The sequence below is a fragment of the Pristis pectinata genome, chromosome 10, assembly GCF_009764475.1.
Source record: "Pristis pectinata isolate sPriPec2 chromosome 10, sPriPec2.1.pri, whole genome shotgun sequence".
NCBI lineage: Eukaryota > Metazoa > Chordata > Chondrichthyes > Rhinopristiformes > Pristidae > Pristis > Pristis pectinata.
In genome coordinates this window covers 64,134,284-64,153,606 of record NC_067414.1, presented here as the reverse complement: position 1 = coordinate 64,153,606, position 19,323 = coordinate 64,134,284, and the positions used below count along the sequence as shown (strand labels likewise).

General features: G+C 40.5%; 1 protein-coding gene across 7 annotated transcripts in view; it reads right to left on the bottom strand.

The window, feature by feature from the left end:
- The window catches only part of LOC127574876 (tudor domain-containing protein 15-like), a 105,708-nt gene that overhangs the window by 8,212 nt on the left and 78,173 nt on the right, over nt 1-19,323 (bottom strand). For 5 of the 7 annotated variants that reach the window (XM_052024344.1, XM_052024343.1, XM_052024345.1 and 2 more), the window contains 2 exons: nt 14,635-18,620; nt 10,847-11,851 (listed from right to left, as the gene is read on the bottom strand). The exons of 1 other annotated variant lie outside the window; for it this stretch is intronic. In XM_052024344.1, coding sequence (XP_051880304.1) covers nt 10,856-11,851; nt 14,635-18,615 — 4,977 coding nt within the window. In that variant the 5' untranslated portion in view covers nt 18,616-18,620 and the 3' untranslated portion in view covers nt 10,847-10,855. Of the gene's footprint in view, nt 1-10,846; nt 11,982-14,634; nt 18,621-19,323 lie in introns of those variants that run through there. One more of the 7 variants, XM_052024348.1, reaches the window with a different exon arrangement.

Below are 19,323 nucleotides of genomic sequence, written 5' to 3'. Positions count from 1 at the left end.
GATTTAGACCATCCGCGTGAATTACTTTGTCCCAGCAAATATGTCTCAACATTCAGAGATGTCCCTCCTTGTATATATGTAACTCAATGGAAGCATTGTCACACTCAAAAATATTGAAGTAAACAATGTCATTGCAGCTATTGAAATGTTATTGAATCACCTGCTGTTACCTTTGATCTTAAGGGTAGAAAAATGTGAAGAGCTTTGAATTTGGGAGACTCTACCAAGAGGGTCCTCAGGAGCATGCCTGCTTGTCGTGATGAATAAAGGTTTTTATATCACCAGCTTCAGTCTCCCTCCGGTGACTAAGATTACAGTCACAACAACATCTACACCGTCAAGCCCCCTCAGCTTCTTGCATGGTTCAGCAAGATTACTCCTCATTCTTACCATCTCCAGACCTACCCATTTAGCCTCTCTTCACAGGACAATGTCCTGGTCAGAGTTATAGAGCAATACAGCATGGATACAGGCCCTTCAGCCCAAAAAGCCAACCATGGTGCCCACACAGCTAGTCTCAATTTCCTGCGTTCGGTCCATATCCCTCTAAGCCCTGCCCCTCCTTGTATCTATCCAAGTGCTTCTTAAATTATACTATTGTACCTGCTTCAACCACTTCTTCTGGCAGCTTGTTCCATATACTCGCCAACCTCTGCATGAACAAGTTGCCCCTCAGGTCCCTTATAAAACTTTCCCCCTTACCCTAAATTTATGCCCCCTAGGTTTGGATTCCCCTACCCTGGGGAATAGACCATTACTCTCTACCTTATCTATGCCTCTCATAATTTTAAACATTTCTATAAGGTCACCCCTCATTCTCCTACGTTCAAAGAGTAAACGTCTAGCCTGACCAACCTCTCCCTGTAACTCAGGCCAGCTAGTCCTGGCAACAGCCTCGTAAATCTTTTCTGCACTCTTTCCAATTTAACCACATCTTGTCAATAACAGGGAGACCAAAACTGTACACAGAACTCTAAGACACAAGAGATTCTGTAGATGCTGGAACCTGGAGCAACACACAAAATGCTGGAGGAACTCAGCAGGTCAGGCAGCATCTATGCAGAGAAATAAAGAGTCAACCTTTCAGGTCGAGATTCGAAATGTCGACTGTTTATTTCTCTCCATTGGTACAGAACTCACCAACATCTTTTACAACTGCCACATAATGTCCTAACTCCTGTACTCAATGTTGATGATTACTGATGATTATTGATATTCAACTGATGAAGGGCAGCATGCTAAACGTCTTTTTCACCACCCTGTCTACCTGTGACACTACTTTTGACGAACTATGCACTTGTACTCTGTTACAAACCAGCAACAAAAGAAACACACTGAGTCATGATTCAGTGTTAAAAACTATTTTATTAATCACTACTTATGATAATACGAAAAATAAAAGTAAAAATGTTAAACCTTGAACATTAACCCCAAAAACTAAACTCTTCATGTGTGTGTGGCAAAGTCCCAAACTCCAAGTCCAGGAATGGTTCTTAAAGTTCAGTTCAGCAAGCCATAAGGTGAAACATTGTCAAAGGCTTCTTCCACAACCACCATTGTCTGAAGATAAAACGTAGATGTCGAGAACAGAGTAATTACGAAATCCAAATGTTCCACGATGGAACCCAAATGACACTTCAGTATTTACTTGGTAGTGACTTCCTCACCCCGAAAAGCATCCGAATCGTGGTCGTCCACACAAATACCTGTTTCCTTCTACAGGTCAGCAACAAAGTGAACTCCACCGGATTACTTCCAATTTCCATATATGGATTTCAATGGCAGACACAGTTATTGTTTCTCATCCATCGATAGAGAAACTAGCAGGCTGGTGTCTCTCTCCCTTTTTCTCTCTCTCTCTTCGACTGACTTCTTCAACAACGTCATTATGTCCTTTATCTTCTGTTGACGTAAGCATGCCACACACACACACACACACACCTAACTCTATCTTAAAGGGACATTCACTGAGTCCGTAACAACTCCTAGGTCGCTCTGTTCCATTACACTCCCTAGTGCCCTAGCATTCATAATACAAGTCCTATGCTGGTCTGACTTTCCAAAATGAATCATCTCACACTTGTCTGTATTGAAATCCATTTGCCATTCCTCAGCCCATCTCCCTAACTGATCAAGATGCCCCTGTAATCTAGAATAACCTTCTTCACTATCAACAACACCTCCTAATTTTGTGTCATCTGCAAACTTACTGATCAAACCTTGTGCATTCGCATCCAAATCATTTATATAAGTAATGAATAGCAAGGGTCCTAACACCAACTCTTGTAGCACGTCACTAGTCACCGGCCTCCATTCTGAGAAACAACCTTCAACCACCACCCTCTGCTTCCAACCTCCAAGACAATTTTGAATCCATTTCAATAGCTCTCCCTGGATTCCATGCAACCTAACCTTCCAGAGCAGCCTACCATGCAGGACCTTGTCGAAGGTCTTGCTAAAGTCCAAATAGACAACATTCATTGCTCTGTCCTCATCTATCTTTTTGGTTACTTCTTCAAAAAAAAACTTTAAAAGGTTTCTATGCAAAGCCATGCTGTCTCATCCTAATCAGACTATCTATCCAAATTGCTAGATCCTGTCCCTCAAAATTCCTTCCATTAACTTCCCCACTACCGATGGCAGGCTGACCAGCCTGTAGTTTCCTGGCTTATCCTTGCTATGCTTCTTAAACAACAGAACAACATTAGCCACCTTCCAGTCTTCGGAAGCTTCACCTGTGACTATGGATGAAGCAAATATCTCTGCAAGGGCTTCCGCAATTTCTTGTCTAGCCTCCCACAAAGTCCAAGGTTTCAGTTGGTCAGACTCTGGGAATTTATCCACCTTAATGTGCTGCAAAGCTGCAAATACCTCCTCCCCGGTAAAATGAATTTTCTCCATAACATCTCCACTTGTTTCCCTGATCTCTTGAGAAACCATGATTTTCTCCTCAGTAAAGAGAAGAGAAATATTCAGTATAAGTCCTACCAACCTCCTGCGGCTCGAGACATAGGCAGCCCTGCTGATCTCCAAGGGGACCTACTCTCTCCCGAGCCACCCTTTTACTCTTAATATAGCTATAGATTCTCTTAGGATTTTCCTGCCAGATGCATCTCATACCGTCTTTTTTCCCTCTTGATTTTCTCTTAAGAGTATTCTTAATCTTTTTATAGTCATTAAGGGATTCACTCATCTCTGATCTAAACAAAGTGTATGCTTCCTTCTTTTTCTTAACCGGAGCCTCAACATCTCTCATCACCCAAGGTTCCCTAAACTTGCCCGGTTTACCCTTCACCCTAACAGGAACATGCTGCTCCTGGATATCACACTGTTAAAAGCCTCCCACTTGTCATTTGCTCCTTTCCCTTCAAACAGGCTCACCCAATCGACCTTTGCTAGATCCTGCCTAATTCCCCCAACATTGGTGAATGCCTTTTGGACTGCCTTCACTGCTACTATATCGATTCTTCGGTAAGGGGACCAGAGTTGTGCACAATATTCTACGTGTGGCCTCACCACTCTGTACAATTGTAACAAACCTTCCCCATTTCTAAACTCCAACTTGATCACCAATTTTCAATTTATGCCAACACATTTCCTCCAATATTACGAGTTCTTAATTTGTGTACCAGCCTTTTTGTGGCACCCTGTCAAAGTTCAGATATGCCACATTCACAGATTCCCATCTACTCTACTTGTTACATCCTCAAAATAAAAAACATGTATATTTGTCAAATATAAACTTGCTTTTTGCAAAACAATCTTGACTTGATTTGATTAGATTCTTTCCTAAATGATTAGCAATTTCTTCTGATTATTGACTCTTGCATCTTGCTAAAGATAGATGTTAAACTAACTGGCCTACAGGAATAACTTTGTAGATGCTGTGTTATAGCTGACATTGATAGCTGCTGGATAGCTCTATCATTTAAAAAAAACCACAGATGGAGGATTTTTACACAAACTCAAGATTTTTCAAGTTCTTAAAAGCCAATTTATTAATGTTGTAGTCATCGTTGTAATGCTCCTAATGCTACTTAGCAGAAAAATAAACACATATGAAAAAGCTATGATTTATCTTATTTCATATCTGTGGGCAACATACCGACTGATGGCATTAAAAACCCAAAAGAAGCCCAGGTTCTTTGGTTCTGCTTTCAAGTGCATTGTAAACTTGTACATCCTCCAAGTTGGCTGCAGGCAACATTGCAGCATAATTCAATCACAATCACTGTGAGGTATCAATTTACCCAGATATAGTTGATATACCCAGTCCAATTCAGCTACGCAGCAAGGCAAATGATAGTTGTTCTATAGTCCTCGGGTTCAACCTAATTAATTTTGTGCTCCTCCACCTGCACAAAGTATTTGCCATGTTTTGTACGGCTTCCATCACAATATGACATTACCAGAACCTGTAGCGTTAAAGCTCATGAACTCAATATTTCAGGTGTTCAGTATCACAAAACAGTATGACTATTTCTCCTTCCTTGCCTTGTGGGGTCAGTATTAAAATGCACTGCCCAATTAAGATTTGATACTGCGTATGGGTAATTCCATTAGGAAACTTTGTCACTTAGTCTGAATGAAGGCCTCCCTCGGTTGCAAATGAATTTATATCACTTCAAAAAAAGACCAAGTATGTACTGCATTTCACAACCCATTTCCAAACTACATTGCTTAATTTGTGAAGTTGGAGTCACTAACTTTCCAAAGAAACTTCCACAAACAGCAATGAAATAACTGTTTGGAATGCTCCAATTGTCAGATCAGTGATAAATGTTAGCTTGGATACTAAAACTATAATGCTTTTCTCATTAAAAAACAAGACAGGGCCTTAGCTTAACATCTTATCTGAATGAAGGTACATCTAACAGTACAAAATACTCCTTTGGTACAATACTCAAGTTCCACCCATGATTATGTAATCAGTTTTCTGGAGTAAGATTTGAAGTGTTCACCATCCTAGTTATTCTCTATCAGAGGCTGAAACCTGAGAATGTTGATAGTAAATCTCTGCTTTTACATTGCTTTAAATGGGTCAGACCTTTCAAAGTTGCCAAGGCAGAAAAATATTCATTCCCCTAAATTGTTGAGCGCTGATCAAAGACTGAGAGGCATTTACAATGGGAGTTCAACTGTACTTTAATTCAAGTGGTCCCATCTGAAAATGTAATTTCACTTTATTGCTTCAAAATAAACATTTTTTCAAATTAAATGTGATATGGCAAAGGGAAGCAATACCGTTTATAAAAAGACACTAGATGGCACTGTTAAATTTTTCAGTAAACCCACAGCTATATCAATTTTCAGCAGAAGCCATCTGAATCTAATTGCAAATTCATCGTTTGATAATATTTTGAAATAACCATAGAACCATACAGCACAAAACAAGCCCTTCGGCCCACCATGTTGCGCTGTCCATCAAACCACCCTCACACTACCTAACCCCTTCCTCCCACATATCCCTCCATCTCACATTCCTCCATATGCCTATCCAACAAGCTCTTGAACCTGTCCAATGTATCTGCCTCCACCACCACCCCAGGCAGTGCATTCCATGCACCAACCACACTCTGGGTGAAAAACCTCCCCCTGACATCTCCCCTGAACCTCCCACCCATAACCTTAAAGCCATGCCCTCTCGTCTTGAGCATTGGTGCCCTGGGAAGGAGGCGCTGACTGTCTACTCTATCTATTTCTCTCAATATTTTATATACCTCTATCATGTCTCCTCTCATCCTCCTCCTTTCCAGTGAATAAAGCCCTAGCACCTTAAGCCTCTCCTCATATTCAATACTCTCTAATCCAGGCAGCATCCTGGTAAATCTCCTCTGCACCCTCTCCAACGCCTCCACATCCTTCCTATAGTGAGGCGACCAGAACTGAACACAGTACTCTTAAGTGTGGCCTAACTAGAGTTTTGTAAAGCTACATCATCACCTCGCGGCTCTTAAACTCAATCCCGCGATTTATGAAAGCCAACATCCCATTGACTTTCTTAACTGCTCTTTCCACCTGTGAGGCAACTTTCAATGAACTGTGAATATGAACCCCCAGATCCCTCTGCTCCTCCACACTGCCAAGTACCTTGCCATTTACCCAGTACTCTGCCCTGGAGTTTGTCCTTCCAAAGTGTACCACCTCACACTTCTCCGGATTGAACTCCATCTGCCACTTGTCAGCCCAGCTCTGCATCCTATCAATATCAAGCTCCGACAGCCCTCCACACTATCCACAACACCACCGATCTTAGTATCATCCGCAAACTTACTAACCCAGCCCTCCACCCCCTCATCTAAGTCATCTATAAATATCACAAAAAGTAGAGGTCCCAGAACCAATCCCTGTGGGACACCACTAGTCACTGCCCTCCAATCCAAGGGCACTCCTTCCACCACAACCCTCTGCTTTCTACATGCAAGCCAATTCCTAATCCACACAGCCAAGCTTCCCTGGATCCCTTGACCTCTGACCTTCTGAAGAAGCCTACCATGAGGAACCTTATCAAACGCCTTACTAAAATCCATGTAAACCACATCCACCGCACTGCCCTCATCAATCTTCCTGGTCACCTCCTCAAAGAACTCTATCAGGCTTGAGAGGCAAGATCTTCCCTTCACAAAGCCATGCTGGCTGTCCCTAATCAGTCCATGATTCTCTAGGTGTTCATAAATCCTATCCCTTAGAATCCTTTCTAACAGCTTACCCACCACAGACGTGAGACTCACCGGTCTATAATTCCCTGGCCTATCCCTATTACCTTTTTTGAACAAGGGGACAACATTCGCAACCCTCCAATCCTCTGGCACCATCCCCGTGGACAACGAGGACTCAAAGATCCTTACCAGCGGTTCAACGATCTCCTCCCTAGCCTCTCGAAGCAGCCTGGGGAAAATCCCGTCAGGCCCCAGAGATTTATCTGTCTTAATATTATTTAACAACTTCAACACATCCTCTCTCTTGATATCTACAACCTTGAGAACATTACCCCTACCAGCACTCCCTTCCGCGTCATCAAGACCCCTCTCCCTGGTGAATACCGAAGACAAGTACTCATTGAGAACTTCTCCCACTTACGCCGCCTCCAGGCAAATTCTCCCACCTTTGTCCTTAATCGGACCTACCTTTACCCTAGCCATCCTCCTACTCTTCACGTACTTGAAAAAGGCCTTGGGATTTTCCTTAACCCTACTAGCCAACGCCTTTTCATGTCCCCTTCTAGCTCTCCTCAGCCCTTTCTTAAGTTCCTTCCTCGCTACCCTATATTCCTCACGGGCCCTGTCTGAACCTTGCTGCTTATACCTCATGTACGCTACCTTCTTCTCCCTAAAGTTGTTCCACCTCTCTCGTCACCCACGGTTCCTTCACCCTGCTATTCCTTCTCTGCCTCACCGGGACATATTTATCCCTAACATCCTGCAGAAGATCCCTGAACATCGACCACATCTCCATGGTACATTTTCCTTCAAAAAGGACATTCCAATTTACACTCCCAAGTTCTCTCCTTGTAGCCTCATAGTTCGCCCTTCCCCAATTAAAAATCCTCTTGTCCTCTCTGCACCTGTCCCTGTCCATGACAATTTTAAAGGTTATGGAGCAATGGTCACTGTCCCCCAAATGCTTACCCACCAATAGATCCTTCACCTGTCCCGGTTCATTTCCTAAAACTAGATCTAACATGGCATTCCCTCTAGTTGGCCTGTCAACATACTGCGTCAGGAATCCCTCCTGGACACATTTAACAAATTCCGTCCCATCTAAACCTTTGGCACTAAGCAGGTTCCAGTCTATATTTGGGAAGTTGAAGTCTCCCATTATAACAACCCTGTTATTTTTGCTTCTCTCCAAACACTGCCTGCCAATCTGCTCCTCTATATCTCTACTGCTACCGGGGGCTTATAGAATACTCCTAGTAGAGTAACTGCTCCTTTCTTGTTCCTTAATTCCACCCATACGGACTCTAGAGATGATCCTTCTACAACATCCATCTTTTCCACAGCCGTAACAGTGTCCCTGACCAGTATCGCCACCCCTCCTCCTCTTCTCCCCCCTTCCCTATCCCTCTTAAAACACCGAAAACCAGGAATATTCAATATCCACTCCTCTCCTGACGTCAGCCACGTCTCAGTAATAGCCACGATATCATAGTCCCCCATACTTATCCAAGCCCTCAGTTCATCCCCCTTATTCCTGACACTTCTTGCATTTAAGTAAACACACTTCAGTCCATCTACCTTACTACTTTTATAGCCTGTATTCTGCTTCTCCTTCCCCAAAGCCTCTCTACCTGTTTGATCTAACTTTTCCCCATCCCCTTCTTCCTCTGACCTACTCCTCCGGTTCCCTTCTCCCTCACAAACTAGTTTAAACCCTCCCGAACCGCCCTAGCAAATCTCGCCGCAAGGATATTGGCCCCCTTCTGGTTCGGGTGTAACCCGTCCTCTCTGTACAGGTCCCACCTTCCCAAGAAGAGATCCCAATGATCCAGAAATCTAAAACCCTCCCTCCTGCACCAGCTTCTCAGCCACGCATTTATCTGCCACCTCCTCCTATTCCTGCCTTCACTATCGCATGGCACTGGCAGCAATCCCGAGATTGCTACCCTTGAGGTCCTGTTCCTCAATTTTCTGCCTAGCTCCCTGAACTCACTCTTCAGGACCTCATCCCCCTTCCTACCTATGTCGTTGGTGCCAACATGGACCACAACTTCTGGCTGCTCTCCCTCCCTCTCAAGAATCCTGTGGACACGATCAGTGACATCCTGGACCCTGGCACCTGGGAGGCAACATACCATCCGGGATTCATGCTCACTGCCACAGAACCTCCTATCTGTTTCCCTGACTATCGAGTCCCCTATCACTACCGCATGTCTCTTTCCCACCCTTCCCTTCTGAGCAGCAGTACCAGTCCCAGTGCCAGAAGATTCTACTGCATTGAGTTGCACATATTCTTTCTGATTAACTTTATTTCACATCAAACACCTACCTTAGCCAATTGCTGTAATTTTCCCCTTTCATGGTCACATCATGAATTCAGCTGCAGCTAATCTGCCATTTCTCTTTATTATTAGACCCTCTAATTAGTCAGAAGCTGGTAGGTGTTAAGATTAAAGAGTCATTTGAAACGTTTTGAGAGCAGATTGACAGGAATTTTTCATGATATTTGTCAATGAAATCATAAATAATTAGAACAGAAACCAAGCCATCTAGCCCATCAATTCAGTACTTATCTAACTCACTATTGTTGAAGCAAAATTCATATGTGGGAGAGAAATCAATATTCAAATCACTCAATGTAAATATTTTGGAGCAGAACATGCCAACTGCAAAGAGTGACCTACACTATATGATGGCATACAGAATAAAACTTCAAACTTGACTTTTGCAGCTCTCGATAAAAACTTGTTGAAAGGAAAGGCATAATATAATCCTGTTACTTAGGTGGGTCTGATCAAGCGATGCTCACAAAGCAGCCAAAGATCTGAAAACCAGCAAAACAAAACGCCCTGCACAAAGCATTCAGAAGAATTCCAAATATTGACAATCAAATAAATTTAAAAAAAGCTTTAAAGCAAAGAAGTATGAATTATTTTACACTCACCCTCCTCCTTTCAGTCAATTCAAATGAATGGGTTTTTTGTCCTTGCACCTTGCCTAACTGGCATATGGGTATTTTGCAGATTGCCCCATGCAAGTGGAGTTTAATGCCATAGTGCAGTATAAAATGACACAAATTGTGAAAAAAAAACAATGGCAAGAACATGCAAGATTAAAAATATTATCCCAGATTTTGACCACCTTATCCAAGCAAAATTGAAACTGCTTTCCCTGTCTCCCTTCTGTTTTTTTTTCTTTGCCAGTAGTTGGATCAAAACAAATTAATTGAAATGTAACAACTTAAATGAGTTAAACTGAATTTAATTTAAGAGAAGCAACAAGGTTCTTACAACTGTCTCCACTACATAATAGAGCAAAGTAATCAATATGTAGTTAGTTATCTCTTTTAGCTCTCTTACTCAATGAACTTAAGTTACAGATGGTCAAGGTGTACCCTAGGTCATTGTCATTGGGGAGATAAAATACATCATCTTGAACCAAGTCAAACAGTTGATGCATTTGCAAACATTGACATTTTCATCTCTCAGATAAAATTTCAAGTTTAAACTCAAAATTAGAAGGCTGATAGATCAAGCAGACAAGAAAAATCCAGTTACTCCTTAATAAAATTGATGACAAAAGGAAAAGACAAATCCTTGCTTAAAAATGCAGCAAGAATTAACTATATCACAGAAAGACTTAATGGCCCAAACTTAAAGAGTGAACTCAGAAAATTATTCAATAATCTGTGATGATGAAGAATATTGCCACAACTGCCATTTGTCACAAAACGCCAGGTGACTTGACTTACACCCTGTTGATTACTCAAGAATTGAGTTTGACAATGCACTGTGAGCTTGCTATGTATCATAGGTACAAATTGAACTCCCCAAATTAGGGATGCTGGATTAGAAGACAAAGACTATGCAGATGGGATAATTTATAGTTTAGATATGAAATACAATCTTGGAATATTGAAGCAACAATAAATGATTGGGGAGCAGGGGGTAGAGAAAGTGTGGAAGAGAATGAGACACTCCCAAAAATAACTGGGAACTTGGAGAAATTAAAACAAAAGATTTTTGTAATGATAGGTAATATCAATTGAAGTGATTGCACACCAAATACATTGCTTTTTTGTTAAAAGTACTGATCCCAATTTGCAAGGCATTTTCCATTATAGTTACAAAATTCACGAGGATATGCCATTCATTGCAAAACAATCATGTTGGAAAATCAATACTCACATTTTGTTGTTAAATAGCTGGCTTCAAATTTCTCACTGATGGGTTTTTTCCTTGATTAAATTGTCGCTCATCATATTTATTAAATTGTCGGTTTAAGATGGGTTCTGCCAGAATCCGAAAGACTTCTGCAGAACTGAGTGTGCCTTTAGTGGAGGAGTTAACAATTCCTTTCAGAAATGTAGCATGTCCAGCAGCAACCAAATCTTCTGCCACACTTTTGTTATTTATGACAAGGTCCACTTCCCAGAACAACTTAGCAAAATGCTGTCTGAAAATGACAGTCAAATTCTGCTTCTTCAAGGACTTTTGAAAGAAAACAATAGCTTCATCTGTCCAAAAATCTCCTGTTGCAGGCACAACTCCATTTAAACTGCAGGGATTAGTTAAGTGTGGCACATCAGCAAGTTCTTGAGGAAGTGCCCTTATTCTGCTAAAATCTGAAGGCTGGATGAAGATATAATGTCCATAATCAACAGCTCTGACAAGAACTAACTGTTGCGACACTGCACAAATTTCAACCCTGCACCAATGCTCATCTCTGGCACGTTTGATTAGACAAGTTACCCCAGGGTTCAATGAATCGACTGACAATGCTTGAAAATCCTCTGGTCGCTCAGCCAGGAATGAACTGAGGGTTATCATTGTTTCAAATGCATCATCAAGCTGAATGTAGAATTCTGATGGATCAATCACAGAAGTAGCAAAGCCACTGTATTCTTTAGTTGGCTGGATAGGGCCACATGCTATTATGTTGAATGTTGATAAGCATCTCCTGCCGCTCTCAACAGGAAGCAAAGTTTCTAATGACACATCATCTTTATTAGCTGTAGTGATTTTTACGTCTGCACAAGCCATTTTATTCATCCATCCATCCAAATCAAGCAAACAATCTTTCAATATGGTAGCAGCATCATTTATATGGAGCACTTTGTGTCTTTCAGACAGAGAAGCAGCATCAACCTCCCAAATGCCAGAATCCAACATTCTAACCAATCTGGTGAAATTCTGGTCAAACAGAATTACAAGATGTTAGACATCCTTTCAACAGTTGCCTTTCTTTTCCAATGGCATTCCAGCACGTCATAATGTCTTGATCAATAAAGTTCAAAAGATTGAAACTTTGCATTTTATGACTCTGCAAAATAGTATCAATATTAGCAAAGTCTATCAATAATATATTACCTTCCCAATAGTTTCATTATGAACAACTTGAACTTTACCAAAAATACTCACTTTAATTTCCTTCAGAGATAAAATTCTTCTATCAATAACTAAAGGCAAGGGCAACAATTTCAACTATTTATGAAATAGATAACCTTAATGACACAAATAATTATCTTGAAACACATAATTATATTTTATCTGTGCAAAATTCAAGTTTTTTGATTTTATACTGTTGCTCAAGACAATTTCTGTTTTGCACAGTTCTTCACATTCCTTATGGTATATAAGGAATTAGAAAAACACAAAGGCAGACACAGCTTAGAAATAAATTGTTTTATCTCAGCTCTTTTGAGAATCAAAGCTTACTGACTGGAAGATATAATGATTGCCAACCCACTTTCTAACAATTTTCCAGTTGATAATTTAGTGTCAAGTCTAAGATGCACTTTCCACAAATTCACAAACTGCAATTTTCCTTGCTAGCTCATTTACAAAAGGGGGGACAGCTTTAGGGAATCAGTTTATTAGCCTGAGCTTCGTGCAATATTGGCTTTGGCAATAGTTTCTTCCAGAACAAATTTGATTTAGAATTAGCTGCATCATTATCTGCTACATTAACAAGATCAATTAACTTTATAGGCAACTGACTGAATTTCCTTTCTTTTACAACAGCACAATCCCAAGCACCATTTTCCACAGATCCGTCCTAAACATCGATTCAGTGTGTATTCATGCTATAATGGGCTACAAAACAAAGTTGGGCAACATCACCGACAACAGCGAATCCCTTCCCGATGAGCTTAACGCATTCTATGCACGTTTTGAACAGAAGGAGATTGGAATGTCACCACCCATCCCGACAGCCTCCAATGCACCTGAACCCACAGTCACTGTTACGATGGCAAGATCAGTCTTCTGGAGAGTGAACCCGCAGAAAACATCTGGCCCGGATGGCGTCCCTAGCCATGTCCTTATATCCTGTGCAGATCAGCTGGCGAGGTATTTGCAGACATTTTTAACCTCTCCCTGCTTCAATCGGAGGTTCCCAACCTACTTTAAGGTGGCCACTATCATCCTGGTACCCAAGACAAACAAGGTAATGTGCCTTAATGACTACCACCCGGTGGCTCTGACATCCACCACCATGAACTGCTTCAAGAAGCTGGTCGTGGCACGCATTAACTCCAGCCTCCCAGATAACCTTGCCCCACTGCAATTCGCCTACCACTGAAACAGGTCTATGGCAGAAACCATCTCCCTGGCACTACACTCATTTCTGGATCACCTGGACCATCTGGACAGCAAAGATACCTACGCTGGGCTACTTATTGACTATAGCTCTGCCTTCAATACTATAATTCCAAGCCAACTCATCACCAAACTCTAAGACCTGGAACTCAACACCTCCCTTTGCAACTGGATCCTTGACTTCCTGACCAACAAACTGCAATCAGTATGGATAGGCAGTAACACCTCCGCCATGATTATTCTCAACACTGGTGCCCCACAAGGCTGTGTCATCAGCCACCTACTCCCTATATATTCATGACTGTGTGGCCAGGTTCTGCTCTAATGCCATCTACAAGTTTACAGATGATACTACCATAAGTGGGTCTATCTCAAATAATGATGAGTCAGAGTACAGTCAGGAGATAGAGAGCCAAGTGACACAATGTCATGACAACAACCTTTTCTTCAATGTCAGCAAAACAAAAGAGCTGGTCATTGACTTCAGGAAGAGGAGCAGTGCACATGCTCCTGTTTACATCAACAGTGCTAAGGTCCAAAGCGTTGAGAGCTTCAAGTTCCTAGGCATGAACATAACCAATAGCCTGTCCTGATCCAACCACTAGACACCATAGCCAAGAAAGTCCACCAGCATTTCTCCTTCCTCAGGAGGCTAAAGAAATTTGACATGTCCCCTTTGACCCTCAACAATTTTTAATCAATGCATCATAGAAAGCATCCTACCCGGATGCATCACAGCTTGGTATGGCAACTGCTCTGCCTGGGACCACAAGAACTGCAGAGAGTTGTGGACACAGCTCAGCACATCACGGAGACCAGCCTCCCCTCCATGGACTCTGTCTACACTTCTCACTGCCCTGGTAAAGCAGACAGCATAATCAAAGACTCCACCAACCCTAGACATTCTCTCTTCTCCCTTCCATCAGGCAGATGATACAAAAGCCTGCAAGCTCAACTTCTACCCTGCTGTTATAAGACTATTGAATGGTTCCCTAGTAAGATAGGATGGACTCTTGACCTCAGTCTACCTCGTTATGACCTTGCACCTTATTGTCTACCTGCACTTTCTCTGTAACTGTAACACTTTATTCTGCATTCTGTTATTATTTTACCTTGTACTGTCTCAATGTTGTAATGAATTGACCTGCATAAACGATATGCAAGACAAGTTTTTCTCTGTACCTTGGTACATGTGACAATAATAAACCAATTTACCAATTTCTTAAAATACTTCAGTCTCACTTCAGTAATTGCTATACCACTAATTCATTTTCATTTTGCTGTGTGTGTAAAATCTGAAAAATATTTGCATACAAAATACATTTTTCAAACTTTAACCTGGTGGTCAGATCGAATTGAATAAAATGGATACGTACTTGAGGAAACCATTTCCTAGGAGTTTTCTTCCTACTTCTACATATCATATCAAAACTGCCCTTTGCATCTGGCACTGTAGCAATGCTTTGCACAGGAGAACGAAGTACAGTTGGCGTTGATATTTCTCTGGAATTAATCACATCAGGTATCATCTTGGTTTTCCGTACACGGGATCTTGTCTTGCCGAGATGGACTGTTCCACTCGAGTTCCTTGTGATGCAGACTTTGCCCAATTTTGCTGGATGGAAAGTATATTTAGGAACAATTTTCTGTAGGCAGTGTTTAGTGGTTGTATTTTTGCCACCTCTTTCTCTTATTTTATTAAGAGAACTATTCTGGTCTTTGTTTTTTCTTCCAATATACCACAGGTCTGCTCTCGGAAAGGAACTGCTCAGTCCTTTTGTTTCTTTTATCAAGTGCACTAAATAATCAGGTTGCTCACTTATTTGTTCTGAGGAAGTGACTACATTTGTTGGGTAGGAAGAATTGCTACTTTGCCACTGTGTGTCATCAAGGGATCTCATCCCACCTCCATGAAGGTGCTGTTCTGTTATTTCAGCACTGATTTTGACATTTCCATCATAAAGGTCAAGAACCAACTGACCATCAGATTTCTTTGCTACTACAAAGCCTTTCAGTTGCTTTCCCATCACAGTCTCTTTAAACAAAGTGATAACATCATCAGGTAGTTTCTGAAGAGGAAGGTATAAAGAACACTTTACTGCTTGCATAGGTATTGAAATCAGTTCCATTGCTTCCAGAGGAATTGGAATCACATCATTTTTGTCAACTATTTCTGTGTTTCCATAGTCTATGAAAAACACTTCAAAATGCACAGGTGATTGCACAGAACGGGCGAGAGCACGGTACCATTGACCATCTTCAAAATATTTTGCTAAGCACATCGCAGTTTTGTTCAAGTCCAATTTTTGTCCTTGCATTTGTTTGCTAATAAGGGTGACATCGGTCATAAGTTTATCCACCACCACAGTATTTTTCTCAAATTGGCAATAGAATTTTGACAGACTAGAAGCATGAGTTACATAGACTTTTTCTTCGCTTCCAATTTTTATGCCATGACCACTATAATAAAATGTATATAACCAAATTGAGGAACTAAATGAAAATGTTGATTTAACATTTGTGGCTAACCCCATGTCCAAAAGTAGCTGGCATAAATTAATATCTGGAGTAAGAAGGTCTACCACATTACACAGACCCTTTCCATCCATCAAAACCATTGCAAATATTGTGCATTTAAGACTGACACCTGATGTCAATGCATTGTCAATGAACTGCTTAAATGTGTTGCAGGAAACTTGATCCCAAACAGCAGGGTCTTGGTTCATTGACTGAATTATACTGTTAAGAGTGCATCTAAAAGCTTGCCCTTTGAGTTGAAGAAATTTTGGATTAATAGCACAAAGATTCCTCAGAGCCGTTCTTTGTTGGATACCATAATCAACAAACAATACAGTAACCTCTTCTGGAATATTTCTTTGAATAACTGTTGCTCTATACCACTGTCCATCCTTGGAGCATTTTGCAACACACCCAGTATGTTCAGGTTGAAAAGCGTCCCTTGGAGTATTGTAATAAAATTGGATATTCCTCATTAGCAACTCAAGTTCATCAGACTTACTTTGCAGTTGGCACCAAAATTCTGCTGGGGAATTTACATGAGACACTCTCACATCAAGAACAGACCCAAGCTTAAACACTTGTTGTCTGTATGGAGATGCTAATAAGGACTCTTCACTTCGTGTTGATGTGGTAAGAGGTGCAGCTGGAAAGCTATCTTTCATCATCACAGTTGGAAAGTACACAGTAGACAGCTTGTTGTGTGAAAATGGAACAATACATGTATTATTCACCTTGGAGATGTTATCTGTGCATGTCCTTTTTTCACTTTTGGTTAACTTGGTTGCTTTATCTCCTGAATTCTTCAATTTACAATGTTGTTCAGGCAAAATATCATCCACCTTTACATTCCAAAAATCAGCATATCCAGAGTTAAGCAGCAATGTGCTAATAGATGGCTGTTCCATGCATTCTTTGTCATGAATATTAACTATATATCTGCTTCCGTGTCTTGAGACTACATCAATTAAAAGGTCTTTGTTAAATACAGCTTTCTTAAAGAAGTTAGTGGCATCTTTTGTCCACACTTCTTCAATAGGAAAAACACAAGCAGTAGAACAGTTCATAGCCAGAGATGGCAAATGCGTGTACTGGGGAGGCAGGGATTTTACAGCAGTAAAGTCTACAATTTCAGTATTCCCAAAATCAACAAAAAATACTCTTAGATAGCTGTCAAATACATCAGTAATAACTGCTCTGTAGTAATGCAGGTCTCGACTATACCTTGCACAGCAAAATAAGCCAGGTGCTGGTTTCTGAATGAGTTCTTCACTTATGCCAATTTTGCTGTAATGATCTGCAATGCTATTCATTAAACATTCAAATTCATGATTGTATTCTGATGTACGAATCCAAAAGTCAGAGGGGTTAATAACATATTCAACGAATCCAATGTAGGAAGCATTTATTTTCATCTCAGCAGATCTTAAACTGTAACACATTGGGTTATGAGCTAGTTTTCCAGTTGCTCTCATCTTTGTTCCTGAAAATTTTCCCAATTGTCTGTTTGTATCCTTATTTGCTTTCTCCTCAGGGACACTTTCAATCTTTAGATTCACTCCTGACAACAATTCAGGCATCTGATGGATTTTAACGTTTTGGAGATTACAGAGTGTAACATAGTACAGATGCTCTGTACAGGAGTAGGAATCAATGCGAATGTTTAATCCTTCCTCAAACAGCGATTGCTTGAAAATTTTAAGCTGCAAACTTATCCAATGTTCTGTTTGCTTTGCTAACCCAGTTAGTGCGCAAGGAAATGACATCATGGGTATCATAAAAAAAACTGGCATCAATTTTTTAATATGATGGGGAAATACAACTGCTATACTTCCATAATCCATGAGCCAAACTTCTACTTGGCCTGAAGTTAAGAGCTGCTTTACAACTCCCCTGTACCATTTTCCATCTTTACCTTTTGCAGCACAGAGTGCACCAGAATTATCAACATGTTCGTCATTTAATTCTTTTTCTTTGTTTTCATAGTAATCATGCATGTCTTCAGTCATTGCTTCTAGCTCTGAAGTCAGCCTTTTCAGCTGGCAATAAAAGTTGTGAAGTCCTGATGCACATGTGATTCTTACTGATTCTGTAAAACCAGTTTGCAAACTTGGACTGAAAACATCCATAATATGTTGGAAACTAGGTGATAGTATAATGGCTTTATCCAGCACAGGCCTCCAGCATTGTTTATTTGTGTTTTTAATTTTAGCATTTTCACAACTAGGATATCTTGGTAAATCTTCAGATATTTTCAACAGGAAATGGAAAGTGCTGCCATCAAGAATTTTTGCCAAGCCGAGTTCAAGGAGCTTTTGACTAACACTGGGTACTTCTACTAAAACGATTTGGTTCATTAAGACACCTTCAACATAACCTTTGATTTGAGTAGGTGCCAATGATGCAAAATATTTGACAGCCATTGGTGACCATATTCTTCTGACAGGAACTATATTGGCAAATATGCCACATACTACTTTTGGGGGAAGTTGAAACAAATTCTCACAGGCAGGAGCAATGTGCCCAGCATCAACAGTCATGACCATCCCAACATCTATGAGAAAGACTTCATACGATTCTTCATGTTTTCTCACTACTCTTCCTCGATGCCATTCACCATGGTAAGTGTCCTCTGCAAAACACAACTCATCAACTGCAATATCGGCTCTCGTCTTTGCTGCATTTTGTATTTCAGTCTGTAGTATATGATAGTCCAATTCATATATATTGCAGTACCGCCCCCAAAAGTATACCAATATTTTTTCTGGATGACATTCAACATGGGTTACATTCAGATCAAGGTGTACCATACAAGAAGATGAAGCAAAATTTGAACACATAAGGCCTAAAAACACAAGATTTAAAAAAAATATTAAGATCAGATCATGGCAAACAGAATGTAATAGCACATACTATGTGGAAATTTGTCAGCCTATCTTACATTCAAAACGCTTATATAGTTGGGGATTTGATTGCAGAATTTAACTTTTAAATGTATAGATTCAAACCACCCAAGTGCCAGAATAAGATACATGATATAGCATTGGTTCTCTTTTGTAGTCCAGCTAGTTCTCAGAAACATTGCATAAGATTAAACTAGCAAACAAATTCTGTTGCACAAAGAATGAATTAAAGAGCTTGCATTTATGTTGCAACTTGCTTTTTCTCAGGACATCCCTCATCCTGCCTCTACTGTTATATAGAAAAACATAGCATTACATTTACAGATGTCCTAATCTGCTTTTACTGCTTATTAAGAGATAAAAATTGGCCAGCACAATGGAAAAAAAAACTCCTGCTCTTCTTGACACAGGAGATAGCCAGCATTTGGTTTAACATGTTATCCTGAAACGAGTTACATTCTAATACTATGGAGTTTGGCCTAAATTATGTTCAAATCCTGAAATTAGACTTCAAATTATCAAATTGAAAGTGAAAATACTGCCACTTAGTTAGAGTACACACAGATGACCAGCATACAGACACCTACTTCTCTTTCAAAAGATGCTGCCTGACCTGCTGAATATTTCCCAACATTTTGTGATTTT